The following is a 21,330-nucleotide window of genomic DNA, read 5'->3' as shown; positions in this document are numbered from 1 at the left end:
ACAGCGTCTATTTATCACTATGGAACTTGTCAGCTGACAGTCACGCACCTCTATATGACTGTTTTGAGGATTGCATAGGAGGGACATTGACGACTGTGATGGAAAGGAGAGGAATTGCTCCGTTTTTATGTTTTTTCAAAGTGTTTTCATGCCTAAATAAAACAAAAGCACCGAACAGACTCTTATTTAAGAGTGAGGGGCGTCCACCGGTGGTTTTGCTGAATGGTTTGCGTAAAGGGAGGATCAGCTCTTTATTGCCATCCCTCATAAGAAGATTGAAAATACGGGAGAAAAACTGGAAAATACCTTTACAGGATGATAGTGGGATACATAGAACTATAAAATATGGGAGAATCCCTGGAAAAATGGGAGGGTTGATATGTGCAACAAGCTCACAAGAAGGATATTTATCAGAAACGTGTAACAAAACATATCCTAAGTAATGAATTACAGATGTAAAAAAAAGATGTACACCATGCCCATAGTGAATTTGTCATTTGAAACGTGCAACATGTTTTACATTTCTCAAAAAGCTAGGTAAAGGAACATATTTCCCTTGGTTGGGAAAAGTACTATGAAACCCAGGAAGTTTATTATCTCCCAACAAAATTTTGGCTGGTTCATTTAGTCACAGAGGTTTAATGTGTCTTCATCAGTCAGCAGCCAGCAAGCTATTCAAATCATAACTATTTTTTTAATAACCCCTTATATTTACCTGTCCTCATCCAAACCCATTTCATGATTCATTGGAATGTTGAGCGTATGAGCACACACTTTCTTGTTCGTACATCTTGTAACTATTCTTTTTATTCTGGTAATTTACCACACCCTTTGAGCTCACTTCTTTCAGCACTTTCAGTACATATGGTTATTTTTCCACTCTCCACCTCCAGCTTTATCTGTCAGCCCACTTTCACACTCTCACACACATGTTGGCTCCTCCTCACTTGCATGCGTCTTCAGCTGGGAGGATCTGCTCTCTGTGTGTGTGTCTGGTCTTTTGCTGTGATTGGAATCTGAAGGATTTCCCTTACAGACCCGCAGCCCTGCTCTTGTTTAGATAAATACTGCTTAAAGGGATAATAATAGATGATGAAAAATAACAAACACATTTTCTAAATGACAAAAGTTTTAATATGAATAAAAGCAAACAATAAAAATGTAATGATTAATACGTTTTGCATTTTTTCTAAATTCAAATAAAATGGTTCAATTAAAAACCATATTAATTGTACACTCTCAGAAGCTGTCATCTGGCAGTACCTTTTCGGAAGATGCATATTTGAACCCAAAGAATCCACATTGGTACCTCAAAGGAGCATATTAGTACCCAGATGTACCTAAAAAGTACATTTGAGGTACCATTATGAACCCTTCAGGTAAAAATGTGTACCTTTTTTAAAAGGTATACTGCAGTGACAGCACCTGAACCTTTATTTCTAATAATCTAGGTTATACTTCTTCTGTATTTATTTTCATTATTTGTTTCAGTGATTGGGGATTAAACTAAATCTTGAGTTAAGTTACACACGCATATGTTTGGGAATCAACGTCACATGACATTTTATGGCCTAAACAAATTCATTTGGAATTTTTTTTTTTTTTTTTTTTAAACGACATAAACGACATTTAATATTGGTCCTCTGAATTTTTGCTTCAGTAAATATTCCGTATTGTTTCTAAAAGAGGTTACATGTATAAACGAAGGATGCATTTGTTTAATTAAAATAGTGTAATATAAAGAGTAAAATAGAGTAAAAATTATAACAAATTATATTCCATTTTAAATAATTAGTTTTTACATTTTAATCATTTTAACATCTTTATCATGTATCCAGAAATCTGATTATTTCTGTCATTAAGTGTCACTTGATCCTTTTAAAATTATTCTAAAATGCTGATTTGCTGCTTAACTGGTTTCAGACTAGTACTGTTACCCACCCTCCCAATCTAGTTCATCAGGATGAGCCTTTCTGATCGCAAGCCAAATGACAGTAGTGTTTCTGCCATACTGTGTGCAATGGTGATTGCAGAGAACTTAGTGATAATTGACCCCGCAGGGAGAGCTTTATGAGTCCAAACACACACACACACACAGACACACCGACAGACCTGTAGCTTCACATAAACTCTGCTTTTATTTTTCCAGAGCAACATGGGAGCAAATGGTTGTGTGGCTCAGCGCTAATGTCATGTTATTATTGCATCATAAATACCTTTTATGGATAATTGTGCTTAAAATGAGGGCTGTGTTTTGGTTGTAAACAACAATTTATTTAGGCATGATCAGCTTTTTTTTTGCACTGTCATGCTTTGGCTTTGTGTGTGAGTGAATGAGATTATTTCAGCATGGCTGCAGATGGATTATGGGAATAATCTTGCTAATGCAGATTGACTCTGATTGTCTGTTGTTGTCTGGTGCGTTACGTTGAAGTCGATTATTTTTGCCGTATTGTTGGCTATGGCATTTCCTCCATCAATAACTAGATTGAATGTCTATGAATGAGAGACGTGTTCACTTTGTGTTGTACTCAGGGTGTCCGTGGGGTCCTAAAGTATTAAACGTTGATAAATCAATATAGAGATATTTGAGGCCCCTAAAAAGTATTAAATTGTCTTAAATGCTATTCTGCAAGGTATTAAATTTTGTAATTTTTTGATTATGCAATGTATGGTTGTATGTTAAAGTTTGCCTGAATTAAATCTGTGAATATCAGGATGCTGTGTAGTTTATGAAATCAATGAAATCCTGCTAGATTTGACATCATTGTTTACTGCAGTAACCAAGGCAGCTCCATTATTTCTGCAGTTCTATAGGCACCAACCTGCCGAATTAGCTAGATTTAATAGATTTTTCTTCAGTAGATGAATAATGTTTTAGTTTTGGATTCATTTCTTAAATTAATATTTAGTAAATGCACTGTAAGTTAAAGTCTCGCCAGTGTTTCTGGCTAAAAATTGGTTATGAGGTCTTAAAATTTATGGAAAGAGTCTTAAAACGGTCTTAAAAGGTATTAAATTTCATTCTGATTAACTAGGCAGGTTAGGGTAATTAGGCAAGTTATTGTATAATGATGGTTTGTTCTGTAGACTATCAAAAATATATAGCTTAAAGGGGCTAGTAATTTTGACCTTAATGTTTTTTTTAAAATTAAAAGCTGCTTTTATTCTAGCCGAAATAAAACAAATATAACTTTCTCCAGAAGAAATATGTTATCAGACATGCTGTGAAAATTTTCTTGCTCTGTGAAACATCATTTGGGAAATATTGAAAAAAGAAAAATAATTTCTAAGGGAGCTAATAATTGTGACTTCAACTGTATATGTGCTGCTTAAAAAAAGATTTAATAGATTTAATAAATAATATTTTATATATATATATATATATATATATATATATATATATATATATATGTATATATATATATATGTATATGTATGTATATGTGTGTGTGTATATGTGTGTGTGTATATATGTATATATATATATATATATATATATATATATATATATATATATATATATGTATATGTATATATATATATATATATATATATATATATATGTATATATGTATATATGTATATATATATATATATATGTATATATATGTATATATATATATATATGTATATATATATATATATATATATGTATATATATATATATGTATATATATATATATATATATATATATATGTATATATATATATATATATATATATATATGTATATATATATATATATGTATATATATATATATGTATATATATATGTATATATATATATATGTATATATATATGTATATATATATATATATATATATATATATATATATATATATATATATATATATATATATATGTATGTATATATATATATATATATATATATATATATATATATATATATATATATATATATATATATATATATATATATATATATATATATATATATATATATATATATGTATATATATATATATATATATATATATATATATGTATATATTAGTTTTATTTAGTTTTAAGTCCATTGTATTTTCAAATTTCTATTTTATTTACAGAGTTGTCCGTTTTTAATTTTAAGTTGTCTCGTCCACATTGTTAACAGCGAAAGTTTAACAAAATAAAATATTTAACTACTGTATACTACAATTTTTCTGCAGGGTAAAAACATGCTATTTACAATAAATCTTAATTTTTTTTAATAGGCCAGGTATGTTATTACAAAAAAAATTAAATACCGAACCCATGACCTTCACTATGACCGCAGGCACTTTGTGTAAATTGATAGTTACAGATAGAACCAAACAACATGTTATGTGATGTATGTGACATAAAGACTTTGCTCTTTTCCTGTCAATGATTATGATCCTTTCAAGGTCGAGACGGAAGGTATAGAGTGTTGTTTTATCTCTTTATTACAGTTGCCATTCAGAAATTACTAGTTGTAGAACACTGAGTTTTTGATGTCATTGACTTCCGACACAGCCGTTGACCTCACATTGTGTTGCTCTTAACTTTCAGTTTTAATATGAATCTTATCTTCTGAAAGACCGTGTGACTGGTGTAACCATTCTCAATATTCAGCTTTGAAATTAGAGGAATACATTCAAAATTGTGCTGTTTTGAACTTTTGATCCAATAAATTCAGTCTTTAAATAAATTATAGTAAATTTGCAAACCTTAAACTGTTTTAGTTTTTTTTATCTTGCATATTATGATTATGTATTTTATCGTATGTAGTATTCATTGATGTTGATAACTTTTTATTGTCAAAATATTTTTGTAATTATAGATAAGTGATTATTTATGAAATGTTGTAAACTTGATGTTTTATTTTTTTATTTTTTTATTTTAATTTTTTTTTGCCATGACTTGGCCAGAAAAGCTGACAATGGTAATAAAGTCAAAATATATCTGTCTAGTAATAAATTTGCAGGTTTCCCACGGGTACTCAAAATCCTTGTTTCTAAATCTGATTAAAGAAATTTAAGGCCCTGGAATAACATAAGTGAATATTTTACATGCACCACTGATAGGTGATGCCTAGAAAATGCAAGTTTAGGTATATTTAGCTCATATTTAACCTTGCTCTTACCTGAATTGTGACAGCAAATCCTTAATGTCCTTGAATTTGAACTTCATCAAAGTATGCCCTGTCAAAAACCTTGTAAAAAATTAGCAATTTTTTTATATTTTTGTATTTCATGTTAATTTCTTTTCATTTATTTATGCTTTTGAATCATATTAAGAGATCTAGATCTTTTCGTTAACAACTTTTGATGTTGAAATGTTTGCAAAAGCATCTCTTACTCACATTTTAGTAGACTAAAGAGATATGTTGTCTGTTTTGGTGATGTAAGTTACAGTACAAAAACCCGGTAATAAACTGCCAGTACTTTTTCTGTTATTTTACAGACTTATTTCTGTATACAGTGTATCCAGAAAGTATTCATAGCTCTTTACTTTTTCCACATTTTATGTCACAGCCTTATTCCAAAATAGATTAAGGTATCTTGTTTCCTCAAAATTCTACACACAATACCCCATAATGATAATGGGAAAAAGATTTTTTGAAATTGTTGCAAATTTATTAAAATTAAAAACCTGAAAATCATATGTACATAAGTATTCACAGCCTTTGCCATGAAGCTCTGAATTGAGTTCAGAAACATTCCGTTTCCATTGATCATTCTTGAGATTTTTCAGTAGCCTAATTAGAGTTCACCTGTGGTAAATTCAGTTGATTGGATAGGATCTGAAAAGGCACACACCTGTCTATGTAAGGTCCCAGGGTTGACGGTGCATGTCAAAGCACAAACTAAGCATGAAGACAAAGGAATTGCCTGTAGATTTCCAAGACAAGATTGTCTCGAGGCACAAGGCTGTGGAAGATTACAGAAAAATTTCTGCTGCTCTGAAAGTTAAAATAAACACAGCGGCCTCCATCATCCGTAAGTGGAAGATGCTTGGAACCACCAGGATTCTTCCAATAGCTGGCCGGCCATCTAAGCTAAGTGATTGGGGGTAAATAAGCCTTACTTAGGGAGGTGATCAATAACGTCACGCTGTCTGAAATCCAGCATTCTCAGACAACCATCTGTGCAGCAATCCACCAATCAGGCCTATATGGTAGGGTGGCCAGACAGAAGTCACTCCCTGCCTGGAATTTGCTAAAAGGCATCTGAAGGACTCTCATACCATAAGTCCTCTGGTCTGATGAGACTAAAACTGAACACTTTAGAGTGAATGCCAGGCGTTACGTTTGGAGAAAACCTGACACCGCTCATCAACAGGCTAATACCATCTGTACAATGAAGCATGGTGGTGGCAGCATCATCCTGTGTGGATGTTTTTCAGCAGCAGGAACTGGAAGACTAGTCAGGATAGAGGGAAAGATGAAAGCAGTCATGTACAGAGACATCCTGAATGAAAACCCGCTTCAGAGTGCTCTTGACCTCAGACTGGGGCATTGGTTCATCTTCCAGCAGAACAATGACCCAAAGCACACCAACAAAATGTCAATGGAGTGGCTTCACAAAAACTTGGTGAATGTCCTTGAGTGGCCCAGCCAGAGCCCAGACCTAAATTCTATTGAACGTTTCTAAAGAGATCTGAATATGGCTGTACACCATTGTTCCCATCCAACCTGATAGAGCTTGAGAGGTACTGCAAAGAGGGCAAAAGTTCCCAAAGAGAGGTGTGCCAAGCTTGTGGCATCATATTCAAAAAGACTTGAGGCTGTAATTGCTGCCAAAGGTGCACCAACAAAGTATTGAAAAGCTGTGAATACTTATGTACATGTGATTTTGCAGGGTTTTTTTTATTTTTAATAAGTTTTCCCATTGTCATTATGTGGTATTGTGTGTAGAGGTAATTTTGAGGAAATAAATGAATTGAATCCACTTTGGAATAAGGCTGTGACAACAAAATATGTAAAGAGTGCACTGTAAATACCATTTCTTATACAATATATTGTTCCAAAATACTAAAATGTCAAAAGTCACTTTATTACACTACAGAGTGGAATTTCAACATCAAAAGTAGACAAACAAAAGATCAAGGTCTTTTTGCAATTCATAACCGTAAATAAACTTAAATAAGTAAAAAACAATTAATTCACAAAGTAGTGCAACTGGATATCATTTACAGTGTGAAGACCCTGACATTAAACAACTTACTGCTGTAAAATGTTTGACCGGTAGTGTACATCGCACTCTTGTTAGTGTATTGTGAACGTAAGCTCTTTTTACCGGTACGAGAGAAAAAGTCCTCGGAAGATAGCGGGTTTGTTTGTGATGTTCAGCTCTTTATCCAGCTCAGCCATTGTGTAAGAAGACATGCTGACCCCACAAAAAAGTGTCAAGCAAAGGTCGACGTGCTCCCAGTCATAAGACTGAAGAGGACACGGATCTCATTTAGTAATTATCTGTATTCATGAGAAACCAGAGTCACTCTTTCATTGAGAGATGGCCATCATGTTGCTTCAAATCCAACACACTGATTCTTTTTGGTTTGTAATATGCATATGTTTGAAGTGATTTTGATTATAGACTTCTTTTGTTAGACACCGAAAGCAAGCTTCTATAACTAATCAATTTGTGATGTGGATAATAAATGGGGAAACAAGAGCATGTAAATAAGATGTCTACATATCTGTGAATGAATAGACGGTTTTGTTTACTGTACACATTCTGAAGTGTGTGAGATTCACATGGTGTCTTCAGTGCTGGTCATATTTAAAAATACCTGAACACACTGAGAATCACATCAGCAGCATTTTACTTGTTATTTAGAAAATTAAGTGTCATATATATACAGGAACATCTCCCGGACCAGAAATTGAAATTGTAGTTTTAATTTAAAATGTAAACTGAGAGGAAATTGAGGCAAAGATAGACTGAAAGCTAATTATAATAACCAGAGCTTGATCTTTATTCCTTCCATTTCAACAGAGGAAAAAAATTGAAGCCTTCTATTCATAACATGTATATATTTCATTTAATCAACATGACGCAACCAGAGTCATGTTTACATGATTATAAGTAGAATTGGAAACTTGACATTAATATGAATCGACCTCCATTTTATATGCAATATTGTTAGTGTTGTCTGATTTAATTGTTTCATCAGCGAAAATAATTCAAAGATCACAGCTGGGCAGTGTCCCATCTCATCACTAAGCTACACACAGCAGTGCTATTACTCAATGATTCTGTGGTTGTTTTTTAGACAAATGATTTATTCATAAGGCATGTGCTTGCATTAGTCTTGAATAAATCATCAGTCTGAGCAAATCGGTTGATTAATGACACTCTCAGTGATGTTATTTTCTTTACTTTCATGGATTTCTAAGGCGTTTTTCAGCTTCTTTGGGATAAGGATAGTGAAAGTTACAGACAGAAAAGTATTGGGAGCAGAAAGAGGCTATTTTCTTCACTTTCATATGAAAAATTGCTCAATATTTATTTGGTCTTCAATTTTTGCATATAAATGTATCATTAGAGCTTTGTTAATCTGTCTGTGTAAAATGATCTAAACGTCTTCATTTGTTTCTGTCTTTCATGGAAAATATTAATTAAATATTTTTTTAGTCAAATGCTTTTTGGATTAAATACATTTGGTTTCAACTTGTTTGGGTCAAAAAAATAGAAAGTGGTTAAAAACTGATTTAATTGTAAAAAGGTGATTAATTTTTGAAGTAGCTATAATAGCTTAATGGAAAAATAAGAACCAAAATAAAGTAGTAACAACTTTCTAAATCCAAAGGATTTAATGTATTGTACAGTAAGGTCCATAAATATTTGGACATCCATAAAATTGTAATATTTTTGGCTCTGTACACCAACACAATGGATTTAAAATAAAAATGAACAAAATGTGCTTTAACTGCAGACTGTTAGCTTTAATTTGAGGGTATTTACATCCAAATCAGTAGGAATTACAACAGTTTGTATATGTGCCTCTCACTTGTTAAGGGACCAAAAGTAATTGGACATAATAATAATAATCATAAATCAAACTTTCACTTTTCAATACTTGGTGGCAAATCCTTTGCAGTCAATTAAAGCCTGAAGTCTGGAACGCATAGACATCACCAGACGCTGGGTTTCATTTCTGGTGATGCTCATGCCAGGCCTCTACAGCAATCTTCAGTTCCTGCTTGTTCTTGGGGCATTTTCCCTTCAATTTTGTCTTCAGCAATTAAAATGTATGCTCAATCAAATTTAGGTCAGGTGATTGACTTGGCCATTGAATACCATTCCACTTCTTTCCCTTCACAAAATCTTTGGTTGCTTTTGCAGTATGTTTGGGGTCATTCTTCATCTGCACTGTAAAGCTCTGTCTAATGAGTTCTGAAGCATTTGGCTAAATATGAGCAGAAAATATTGCCTGAAACACTTCAGAATTTTTTCAGTAGTCACATCTTTAATGAATTAAAGAGAACCAGGATTGTGTTTTTCAGGCTGTAAAACAAAAGTAATTAAAAACAGCTTAAAACATTTAAATTTGTCATTCTTTTATGTTTTAAACTACATTATATGCAGTTTTAAAATTATTATTTTCTTTTAAGTTTCAAGTGAAAACCAAGTGATCTGAGGGAGATTGAAAACTTTTAAAATCTAAAACACAATAATTTCAGCAAGTAAATTGTGGCTTGTAAAAATCCTTTTAAGGCAGGCAAAAATATCATTAAATAAAGTAATTGTTGATTATTACTCTTAATTAAAAATAATTAAAATGTTAAATCATCAAAAATGAATTAATAATCAATTAGACAATCTTTTGAAAACTGAAATTTAGTTAAAAAGAAAGAAACTGTTTGATGGAGCTCAACTCCACTTATATGTCTGTATTGTAGGCATTTGGCATCTTTATCTTGAACAGTGCGAATGTAACAAATTATTGCGATGAACTGTAGCATGTTTACATTTCAGACTGTTAAAAGCCTTTAGACATGATATGCCCGATTCACACATATACTGTGAGCTTCTGTTCTAGCATTAATTTGAATAAAATTAACGGTCGTGAGATTCCTGACCGCACAGAGCAGCCGGTGTTGTGTGAACAGTGCTGCATCACAGACACGTCCCAGTCAATTTATCCCCTTACAAAACAAGTTATATCACAGGAGTCCCTCTTGCTCATGTAACTAGTTATGGACGTCATGTTATCCCACCTTTGTCCTCTCACCTGAGTTATAATGCCATTTATCCAACATACTGATGTTTCATAAATATCAATAAATTGATTTAAATGGCAATAATGTTAGCTTTTGTACTAAATGTTTCCTTTTTTTTTTTTTTTTTTTTTTTTTGGTAAAAGAGATTGTTTTGTCTTCCATGAGTTTTATAAACATTAGTTTAGCATAAATCTAAGTTTTAAAAGCTTTTGAAAACATATTTGTCCATTTTTAATTATTTTAAACCACTTTAAAAATGTCAGTTTACTTAATGGACTTCTTAATTGGGGAAAACGCTATTTCGATTCTCTGAATGTCCTGTACATGTGGTTACTTGACAATAAAGCTGACTTTGACGTTGATTTTTTTTTGTATTGACATAGACTGCCACCTTGTGGACATTCTTTAAAAACTGTCTTTATTGAGCAAGTGTATTTTTTGGTCTTTTTTTTTTTTAAATAGATAATAAAAACTATACATGTATAGTACACTTTTATTAATTCCGTTATTTTAATAGTTTTACTTTGTTTTGTCAATTTTTTTCACTTTTTTTTTTTGTTTTTTTTTTAATGAAAAATAGACCACACCATCACATGTTAAATTTACACACTGTAGATATGTGCAGTATTTTATAGTTAACTGAAACTAAAGCCAAGCCATCAAATTTATGTTAATTCAATACATGTTTTAACTCTATCTTGTTTACCAAGGAAATATTTCCGATTACATTGTTTAACCATAAAATGTAAATAAATCTTAAATCTAAAAGAAATAAAAAAAACAGTATAAATCTAAATAATAATATAAATCTTAAAACATTAGTTTAAAAAACGACATTTAAAGATCAAATTCATTTCAAATTGTTATAATCATAACTTAAGTTGTTTCTTAATGTTGCTAAAACTACTCGCATTATTGCATTATTCTGCATTTTTTATTATAGTTTTGTTTATTTGTTGAAGAATTTTTATAAATGCTCATAGAGAAAAAAAAAGTACTTCTGGATTGATAGTCGCAATCACGATTGTGTTGTATTGCTAGTAATATTATAGAGAGAATTGTTTTTTTCCTCTGGTTGGATTACTGTCACTCATTGTGATTCAGGACTGCTCAACAGGGCCTTTGTGTTTCTGTCCTCAGCCTCTTGCTGCTCTTATCAGATCATTCTGAACACATGCTCATTTGTTTCTTATCGCCTGACAGCAGATCACTTTTGAAGACCGAGGAGCTGCTGCTGAAGTTCAGCACGTTAGATTGCATTTGGCCTGTTCATGATTTTCTGTTGATAAATGAACATGTCAAACAGCTTCTTTAAAAAATGCTTAAATCATATTGTGAATGTAAATTATTTCTTTTGTCAATGATTGTAATGGATTGAATATGAAATAAATGGGCAGACAGGGAATTGCAAACAGGTTGGGCACATTGGGCAAAAATCCACATTTTCCAAACCTTGATGGTAAAGCAGTTCAATCGTGTTTAATGCAATACTGACTAAACAAATTCTACTCAATAGTGAAGTGTGCAGAAAATGCTTTAAATGATCTTAAAATAAATGTCTTTTTGGCTAATATTAGCACATTTGTACTTGAAGTATTAACTTTTTATTTCATTCAAGTAATACAGGATGCTGCTTTGCTTTTTTTGTCAACATTGGAGCTTTTAAATCTGGATTTTTTCATACTGTTTTTGGTAATTAAATGGCAAAGTGTACATTAATCCAGATACAGGTCCTGAGGAAAATGTTATACAAATACAAACATGATTTTTTATTCAGACCCTAACCCCGTTATACTTGTTGATGGTTTAATTTAATTGCGTTATATAATGTGCAACAACTTTCCAACAAAAAATTATTTTCTAAACAAAATACGATATATAGGTTTTAACCCTTTTCACCTTTTGAAGCAAAAATGCCTTATTTGAATCCACTTTGAATTATTATTATTTTACTTTCCCCCCAATATTATTATTATTTTTTTCCCCCGTGTCCCCTGAAATATTTTGTCCAGAGATGAGTTTTTATTTATTATGCATTTATGTATTTATTTATTTTCCCCCCTGTGGTTAATGAAAGCACTGCAATAAATGCATCTCTAATATGAGGGGCTGCAGCGCATTCACAGTGTATTCCTTTTGCAGTACAAAAAACAATATTTTTTTATTTTTGAAGTAGCTATAATAACTTAATGGAAAAATAAGAATCGGGGGGAAAAAGTAGTAACTTCCGGATAAGGATTTAATGTAATGTACTTAGGTGTTAACATCATGGTTGGGCTTTTTGCGCATTCATCTTGCTAACATTGTTTTATTATTGAGGTTTGGAATTTAGTCTTAATGTAACCTTAGTCCAGTATTCTTTTGGCCTCAATATAGCTTTTTTATTCATACATATGTCATGTTTAAACCACATACATAAAAACTATCAAATATAGAGGGCTTCTCTTGCCATTAAAACCTACAAAACAATGCATTCATGCGTCGCCTTGGATGAAAAATATCAGTGCGTTGACAGAGCAAATCTAATAGAGCCGCACAATTTTTGCAATGACTTAATATGGGTAGACGAGTTTTAGTCTTAAAACAATGGTAAATGTAAACAACAGTCTTTTTTTTTTATCAAAATGTAGAAAATATTCCTTGTTTGCATTCAAAACGTTCCTACTATTATTTAACATTGAATAACCTATTTGTGACTTGTGTTGGAATATCTTGACGTCAAAACATGTTTTAATAGAATGTGTTTGTTTTCAAATGATATAAGAGAACGTTTTTATTCAGGAAATATTTGAAGGGAAATTCCTTATGCCGATTAAAAAATCTTGAGTAGGCCAAGGCTACTATAATAAAGAAAATCTTCTCTAAATGTAGAACTAAATACATTGATATGTATTGCATGATGAATACTCCTGACACATGAAAGTGTAAAGTCTGCAGCTTATAACAAATGTGGAAAGTAATTTGCACACCATATTTAACAAAGCGTTTACTGCTAATTTTATGTCATTTTGCTCACATGGACAATTGAATAATAATCAGATGATGTCATTACGCTGCTGTGCTGTCAGCCAATCGTTGCATTGCTGATCATGATTTCGGGAATTGATAGATCAGTTCTTCACAACACATGTAGCAATCTCAGATCAGTTCATCCAGACATTTTAATCTCATTCGCGAACTTGTTTGAAGAACCAAATTAGCCAGAGATCAGTTATCAAGATTAAAAGATCCAGGATTTGCCAAATCATCTAAAATCATGTAAGCGAGGTATGAAGAGTGGAGCCCTGCTCTCCCCTAGACGCAATGCAACTTAAATTCAACAAAAGGACCCTCAAAATAAAGTGTGACCCTCATTTCAGTGTTGATGTTTTTTTGTATAATTCATGTATAATAAGAAACCGATATGATTGCATGTTATGTATATTAATTATTTAGGATAGGTTTTGCCATGAATATTGCTAACGCTGCTGATATGGCTTTAAAACATAAATGAATAAATAAATTAACACTGAATAAAAGCTCTCTCTCTCTCTGGTTTGTTGTCAGGTGATCACCTGTTTCGGGATCTCGGTGCTGACCTGTCGTTATGTGGGTTTTGCTGTGGTGGCGCTGCTGGTGGAGATCAACTCTGTCTTCCTGCACCTGAGGCAAGTGCTCCGCATGGCCAACCTGGCCAAAAGCACATTTTACAGAGTCAACAGCATGATCAACCTGGGCACGTATGTGGTGTTTCGCATCAACACTCTGGCCTGGATGACCCGCTGGCTGGTGCTGAACCGTGACCTCATCCCTCTATTCAGCTACACCATCGGCAGCGTGGGTCTGGCCATCATGACCGCCATGAACATCGTGCTCTTCTACCGCCTCATGAGGAGCGACTTCATGAAGGCCAGCCGCGAGAAGGAGCTGAGGAAAGAGAAAGAGAAGGAGAAAGACATGTAGGCTAAAAACACTCCTTGTTCTTCAGCTCCAACCAAATCCACCCTCAACAACTGCGTTCCCACACTTTAGGGATCCAAACTTTCCTCTTAAACTGCTGACTTCGTTCTCATGTTAGACCTCAAGCTGTGAGAAATAATCCATCACATTTATTTACAGATGCAAACTTGTGCGCAAATACTTCTGCATGATTTAGACAATGACGCAAAACTTGAGCGAACGATGGCTTCGTCCTTAACGCATCCAGCTTGCTCTTTATCTAATTCATATGCTAATGCTGACCAACCTGAATTAATATGTAAATATAGATATTTATACACCCATACACAAAATATAACATATATGAGCAAAATGTTCACTTGTGAATGTTTTCATTAACACCTTCTGCTGCTACCTCATGAGCTTGTAGCAGAATCATTATCATTCAGTTTTAAAGTGACAGTTTGCTCAAAATCTCAAAGGCATTTCTTAAAGACGTTTATTTGAATGTCCAGGCTGCTTTATTCTGTTAATGATTGCTGTGTGTGATCCCTAAAGAACTGTAACAGAAGACCATCAAAGTATTCTGAAGATATGTGATATGTTTGGTGGCAGATGATTTGTTTTTGGGTGAACTGTCCCTTTAAATGTTTTGAAATTCTGTAGGGCTGTATTGAGCACAAATTCACTAATTAGTTGTAGTAAATTAAGTGGAAAGGGACATCAAGCGCCGTGAAGTGACATGCAATATTTATCATCTGTCATAATGTCATGTCACTCATTTCCACGTCTTAAGACTCCAAATGTGACGAAGCCTATTAGATTGTTCTAGCTATGTTAGCCAAAATATCCCTGTGTGGGTTTTTTGGTTTCTATTTATGATTTGGTTATAGTTATGTCACACAACTGAAACTGAGAGAATCATTTTCCCTGTACTCAAGTACACAAATGCAACAAACAAGAAAATTAATATCGAGCAACATTTTACACATGATATTATGTGTGTTTCTGTTCTCCCAATGAAAAATGTTTCTAAAACAAAGTATGAACAGAACATTTGTGCATCTGTTAAGCAGTTTTTGTTTGTTTCTAAATCACTTGCTTTTTAAAGCAAATCATTTAAGTCTAAGGATTTGGTGATCTGTTCTTAAAGGCAGTCACTTTAAACGAATCATTTTTAAATGAATCAGCCATTTGTAGCAAATCATTTGAATGACTGATTCAGTGAATCCCTCATTGAGACAGCCGCTTGCTGCCATCTGCTGGTGGTTTTAATGTCATTAATACATGTATCCATGACAGGCCCAAACTAATGGAAGCCTTATTTGTGCCACTGAATAAAAAAAAATAAAGCTAATTGCAAATTAAAATGTTTTACTTTTAATCAGAAATCTGTAATAAAAACAAATAATTCTGCCTTTATAACATGCAACTGAGAATGTTTTTTCTTTCTTTCAGTTTTTAACTTTCAATTGTACGAATTTATTCCTCTCCCCCCTCTCTTTATAATTTGTAGAAAAGTTGGAATTGCAGATATATAGTTTTGTTTAATATTAACGCCCCCTCCCCCTCCCCTTAGTATTCCTCACAGAATTCTGTCTTAACTACCAAATATGAGTCTGTAAACTTAACATTGCAATAAAAATCTACTTTTTTTTTATTTCGTGGCATGTAAGGACTTTCATACAAACCATAGATCTCAAACTGCATTCCTGGTGCACCACAGCTCTGCAGTTTTGCTCTAACCCTAATCAAACACAACTGATCCAACTCCTCAAGGTGTTCAAAATGCTAGAGCAGGAGTGTCCAAACTCTGTCCTCAAGAGCCGGTGTCCTGCATAGTTTAGCTCTAACTTCCTTCAACAAACTTGCTTGGAATTCTTATTATACCTAGAAAGAGCTTGATTAGCTGGTTCAGGTGTGTTTAATTGGGGTCGAAACTAAAATATGCAAGACACCAGCCCTCCAGCACTGAGTTTGGGCACCCCCATACTAGACTGTTAGGCAAATGTGAGTTGGAGGTGGTTAAAGCTAAGCTATACAGAGCTCCAACTCTTCAGGAATTGAGTTTGTGATCATTGATATAAACCAACCAATGCGCGAGCATGAAAGAGAATGCAGCAAACTGATTGCCAAAAAAAAAAAAAAAGAACAATTATTTATATATCATTTATTTATTTTTGTCAATACCACAAAACCCCAAATTGATCAATGCTCAGTACTGTATTCTCCACAAGGCTGAGATATGATTTCACATAGAAAAATGACTAGTTTTACCTTGTTGGATAAACACTACTGTTCACTCTTTACCTGGTGGATCCACAAACCTTTATCAGCATTTAAAGCACTCCTGCTCTTTAAAACTGCAACGTGAGGTCTGAGATCTGACAGGACTGTCATTGCACAAATCATGCCTGTAGGTGGCACTAAACACACACACAACAGAGACCTCATGTTAGTTCATGCTAACACCTAGTCTATGAACAGGTGATGGTTAAAGCAGTACTTACATTGCTTAAAATGTGCTGATCTTTTTTTTTTTTAAATATATATAAATAAAGCTTGTAATTGTTTACTTATTGTTGATGTGTTTTTGTATATTTGTAATTTATTTGGACTTAATATTCTTGTTATAGTCAAATGCAAAACAACATTGAATGATGTCTTGTGCAAAATGTTGTGATTTTGTTGATGATAAACAACGAATGGTCAGATTTACTAAAGGCATTTATCGGTTTGGCCTTATTTCATGTACTCAGTGCAAATATGATTGTCCAGAGAAGTGTGATTATTATTGGCAAAAAAATGAGCCGTCTGTCCGGTGAGAATGTTAACACTGTAACTACAAGTAGCATCACCGACTTGTGCCACCAAACTTTTTGTTTTAAAGCACCAAAGTTTATTCCTAATGTTTTAATCTGCTACACTTCTGCCTTATTGCTGATTGAAGAAAAGATTCACAATTAAGGAAGTAAATGTGCTGTTCATGTCCAAGCTATTGCAGGAACTTGAAATCAAGTGGGAAAACATTGAAAAGTAAAACTGCACTGAAGTAGTAACAGAAAAAATGTGTAGTTTAGTTTTTTACTATTGGCAGCTTCATATTGAGACTTGTGCTTGTGTATGTGCTCCTGTAACGAGTTCTCAATGTATTGAAGAAGGTAAATGTGTAATGTTTGGTTCCTGACAAAAAGCCAATGTGACTTATGACTTTTAAGGGGGGGGGGGGGGGGTATTCACAGCAGTATGGTTGCCCTTTACTTGAGAGTGCAGTTATGTGCTGTGTTTGGTGAATGGTGAAACATAAACTGCTGATGTTTTGTTGATCTGATTTTTAGAAATCTACACTGTAAAACCCAACGGTCAATTTTATCAAATGAAATGAGTGTAGTTAACTCAATTGACTGAAAGTTAATTCTCATCTCAAAAGAGTTTTGAACTCCGTGTTGAAAGTAACAAGTTAATTAAATACTTCATTACTTCAACTAAAATAGAGCAAGTTCACAGTACTCATATAGATTAGTTTTTACACTCGTGGTTTGGAGCAATCGGTTTCCTCAAACGGTTTGAGTTGCCTTAACTTACTGGGTTTTACAGTACTCAGTTGGTTTCAATTCTCTTCATTTATTGGGTTTTACTGTGTTCAAATTGCTTCATTTACTCGAATGGATTAAGTTCACAGTACTCATTAGGATTAGTTTTTGAACTTAAATGGTTTGTTGCAATTGGTTTCCTCAAATGGTTTGAGTTACCTTAACTTATTGAGCTGCAGTATTTTCCAAAGCCATAATTAAAAAAAAAAGATATTCATGCCCATATCGAAAGCAGAACAAATGTTGAATCCAATCAGCTGAGTTTTAAACAATTGTGTCTAAAATGTATATAATTGTGTTTTTATTTTGATTAATTATTGTTTTGTAAGTAATATTTGTATATGAACTTTATATTGTTAATTGTGGAATAAAACATGTTAACACATTTGTTTATTTATTTATTTATTTTTAGGTGAAGGATGGGAAAGATAAAATATATTTTTGATATAATGTACATAATTTTTTTTCCCTTTATTTAAACTTGTTTTTGTCTTTAGTCTAAAAATGATGAATAATTAGTACATGCTAGGCCTGCACAATATATCGTTTCACCATCGATATCGCAATGTGCAAGTTCGCAATAGTCACATCGCAGGGATTACAATTGATAGACATTACAGTTAACATTGAGAAGTCATTTCAAACTTTAACCTGATAGATACACTAACCTGCACATTATTCAGACACAAGATGGCGCCAAACAGTCGAAAACAAACCTGACAGAAACAGCTGATGGAGCATACACTAACCTGCACATTATTCAGACACAAGAGGGCACCAAACAGTTGAAACTAGAGTATACACTAACCTGCACATTATTTAGACACAAGATGGCGGCAAACAGTCAAAAGCGCAGTGTGACATAGATATGAATGTGGATGCAAGTAAATAAATGTGAACCTGAAATAAATTGAAGCTTAGTCTGAAAGTTTATTATTTGCATGTGTTTTTAAAGCCTGACTAAGAATTTCGAATAAATTTAAACATTTGGGCAAACTAAATTACATTTGTTGCTTAAAGGTTTATTGTACATTTGTACTCAAAATGGTTGCGTTATTTTTATTAATATTATAATAGTGATTATTTAATTTCTGCTTCTGAATACTGGTAGACTCCCTCATTGTTTTGATTCTGTTGTTTTAAACTATGTTTGTCAATCTTTAAAAATGATATTTAATTTAGATACGCTCTCTACACAATCATCCCAATCAATCTAAAATTATGAATCATTTACAAGCTGTTCAAGTCATCTGGTGAAATTGCATTTATATTGCAATATACAGTTGAAGTCACAATTATTAGCTCTCCTTTGAATTTTATTTTTTAAATATTTCCCGAATTATGTTAAACAGAGCAAGGAAATTTCACAGTATTTCTGATAATATTTTTTTCTTCTAGAAAAATTCTTATTTCTTTTATTTTGCCTAGAATAAAAGCAGTTTTTAATAATAATAATAAAAAATAATTTAAGGACAAAATTATTAACCTCTTTAAGCTAATTTTTTGATAGTCTACAGAACAAACCATTATACAATACCTTGCCTAATTCCCCTAACCTGCCTATTTAAGCTAATTAACCTAGTTAAGCCTTTAAATGTCACTTTAAGCTGTATAGAAGTGTCTTGAAAATATCTAGTCGAATATTATTTACTGTCATCATGGCAGAGATAAAGTAAATCTGTTATTGGAAATTAGTTAATAACACTATTATGTTTAGAAATTTGTTGAAACAATCTTCCCTCCGTTAAAAAGAAATTGGGGAAAAAAAAACGGGGGCTAATAATTCTGACTTCAACTGTATATCATAGTGAATGAAAAAATCGCAATGGCAGTGTTTTCCAATAGTAGCCCTAGTGTATACGCAGACATTAAAAAACTAAAATTGAACAAACATAGACAATATATTGCTTAAAGTTTCCAAAAATATCATTAAAAGTCACTTTCTTTACTCATATTTCAACATCAAAAGCTGTCAAAGCTGAGCTCAAGGTCATGCAATCCAGTGTATATTCCGGACCACCAACTCTGCCCATTTTAATGTCTTCTTAACCAAACACACCTGATTCAGATCATCAGCTCATTAGCAGAAGACCTGTAATGGGTGTGACAGACGAAGGAGACATGCAAAACGTGCAATGTTGGTGGTCTTCCAGGAGCATGGTTGAGAAACACTACCATATTGTACACATATCTATCAAACAATTGCATTATGGAAGAAGTGCACAATTTGTATTGGTTTGGAGTCCACAAATGATAACGAGTAACAGAAGTACTAAATGCAGAGCCTGGTGCTGCGGCAGTCATCAAGGATGTCTTATTTCAGAAAAGCAATTGTGGTAAAACTCTTTGTGAGGTGTTAATTATTGTCATTTCCTTCTTTCTTTAGAACATAATGGTTGCTTTTATAAAATAAGGCAGGCCTAAGAATAGCTGCTGACAACTGGCACATGAATTAAAATAATTACAAAAAAAGTAAAAATGTGTTGCAAATTTGAACAATAGCCAGTCTGGAATGGCATATGGGATGGAAAATGCTCATATTACTGCTGAAAATAAAATCAACACCAAGGTTTCTGTTTTTTGGCTATTAAAATATTTATTCATTCATTTTCTCTTTGGCTCAGTCTCTTTATTCATCAGGGTAACCACAGCGGAATGAACCGCCAACTTACCCAGCATAGGTTTTACGTAGCGGATGCCCTTCCAGCCGCAACCCAACACTGGGAAACACCCATAGACTCTTGCATTCACACACATATACTATGGCCAATTTAGCTTAGTCAATTCCCCAATAATGAGTGGCTTTGGACTGTGCGGGAAACCGGAGCATCCGTAGCAAACCCTCGCAAACATGCAAGCTCCACACAGAAAAGCCAACTCACCCAGCCTGGGCTCGAATCAGTGACCTTCTTGCTGAGAGGCGATCGTGCTACCCATTGTGCCACCATGACGCCATGAAAATATTATTTGAATCTGAAATATATCTATCTCTAACATTATACAGCCTATGCTGTAGGTTTCATCATTCTGCAAGCCATATGAAAGATGTTCTGGAAAACATCTATGTACAGTTTTGATAAAGATCTTTAAACAGTCTGTTTAACAAACAATAAAACATACATTTTAAAGACGATACAAATTCTATTTAACTATTGTATATAGATTATCCAAAAAAACCTCTTTGTGAGTTTCTTTCTCATATTGAACACAAAAGATATTTCGAAGAAAGCTGAAAACCTGTAACCATTGACATCCATATTCTTCAAAATATCTTCTTTTTTTTCAACGGAAGAAAGTCAAAATTTGGAACTAGTAAATGATAAGTATGATGACAAAATTTAAATTTTTGGGTAAACTTTTCCTTCAAAATCAAGTAGTTTATTATCCAACAATAGGGTATGGTACACAAACTGCTACATTTATTGTTATGCTAATTTTATAGGCTAAGCAACACACTTAACGCTTTCCCAGTCAGGTGTCAAAGCTAGAGCTACTGTAGCTCCTGAATAATTCCGCTGTACTTTCCACAGTAATTCAGTAATTTAGCTGGACATTTACAATGACCTACATATTAATATCTTAACTTATCGTGCACGACAACAGCATGAGGGACGAGGGTCACCAGC

The 21,330-nt window shown here is 33.1% G+C and overlaps 1 protein-coding gene and 1 long non-coding RNA gene across 4 annotated transcripts in view; one reads left to right on the top strand and one right to left on the bottom strand.

The window, feature by feature from the left end:
* tlcd2 (TLC domain containing 2) overlaps nucleotides 1–18,089 on the top strand; it is a 39,649-nt gene extending 21,560 nt beyond the window's left edge. Inside the window, exons 4-5 of one of the 3 annotated variants that reach the window (XR_015508659.1) lie at nucleotides 13,740–15,623; nucleotides 15,691–16,686. Coding sequence is in view for 2 of the 3 variants with exons in the window: in XM_087283073.1 (XP_087139199.1) it covers nucleotides 13,740–14,135 (396 nt within the window). In the remaining variant the exon portion in view is untranslated. 3 annotated transcript variants of the gene reach the window in all.
* Nucleotides 17,337–21,221, bottom strand: LOC141377847 (uncharacterized). The gene is made up of 2 exons (XR_015509509.1): nucleotides 17,864–21,221; nucleotides 17,337–17,686 (listed from the first exon to the last, which is right to left on the bottom strand). It is a non-coding gene; the product is annotated as an uncharacterized LOC141377847 (long non-coding RNA).
* Between the last annotated feature and the right edge of the window lie 109 nt (nucleotides 21,222–21,330).

Source organism: Danio rerio, chromosome 15 (genome assembly GCF_052040795.2).
Source record: "Danio rerio strain M-AB ecotype USA chromosome 15, GRCz13ab, whole genome shotgun sequence".
Classification (NCBI taxonomy): domain Eukaryota; kingdom Metazoa; phylum Chordata; class Actinopteri; order Cypriniformes; family Danionidae; genus Danio; species Danio rerio.
This window is presented reverse-complemented; position numbering and strand designations above follow the sequence as displayed.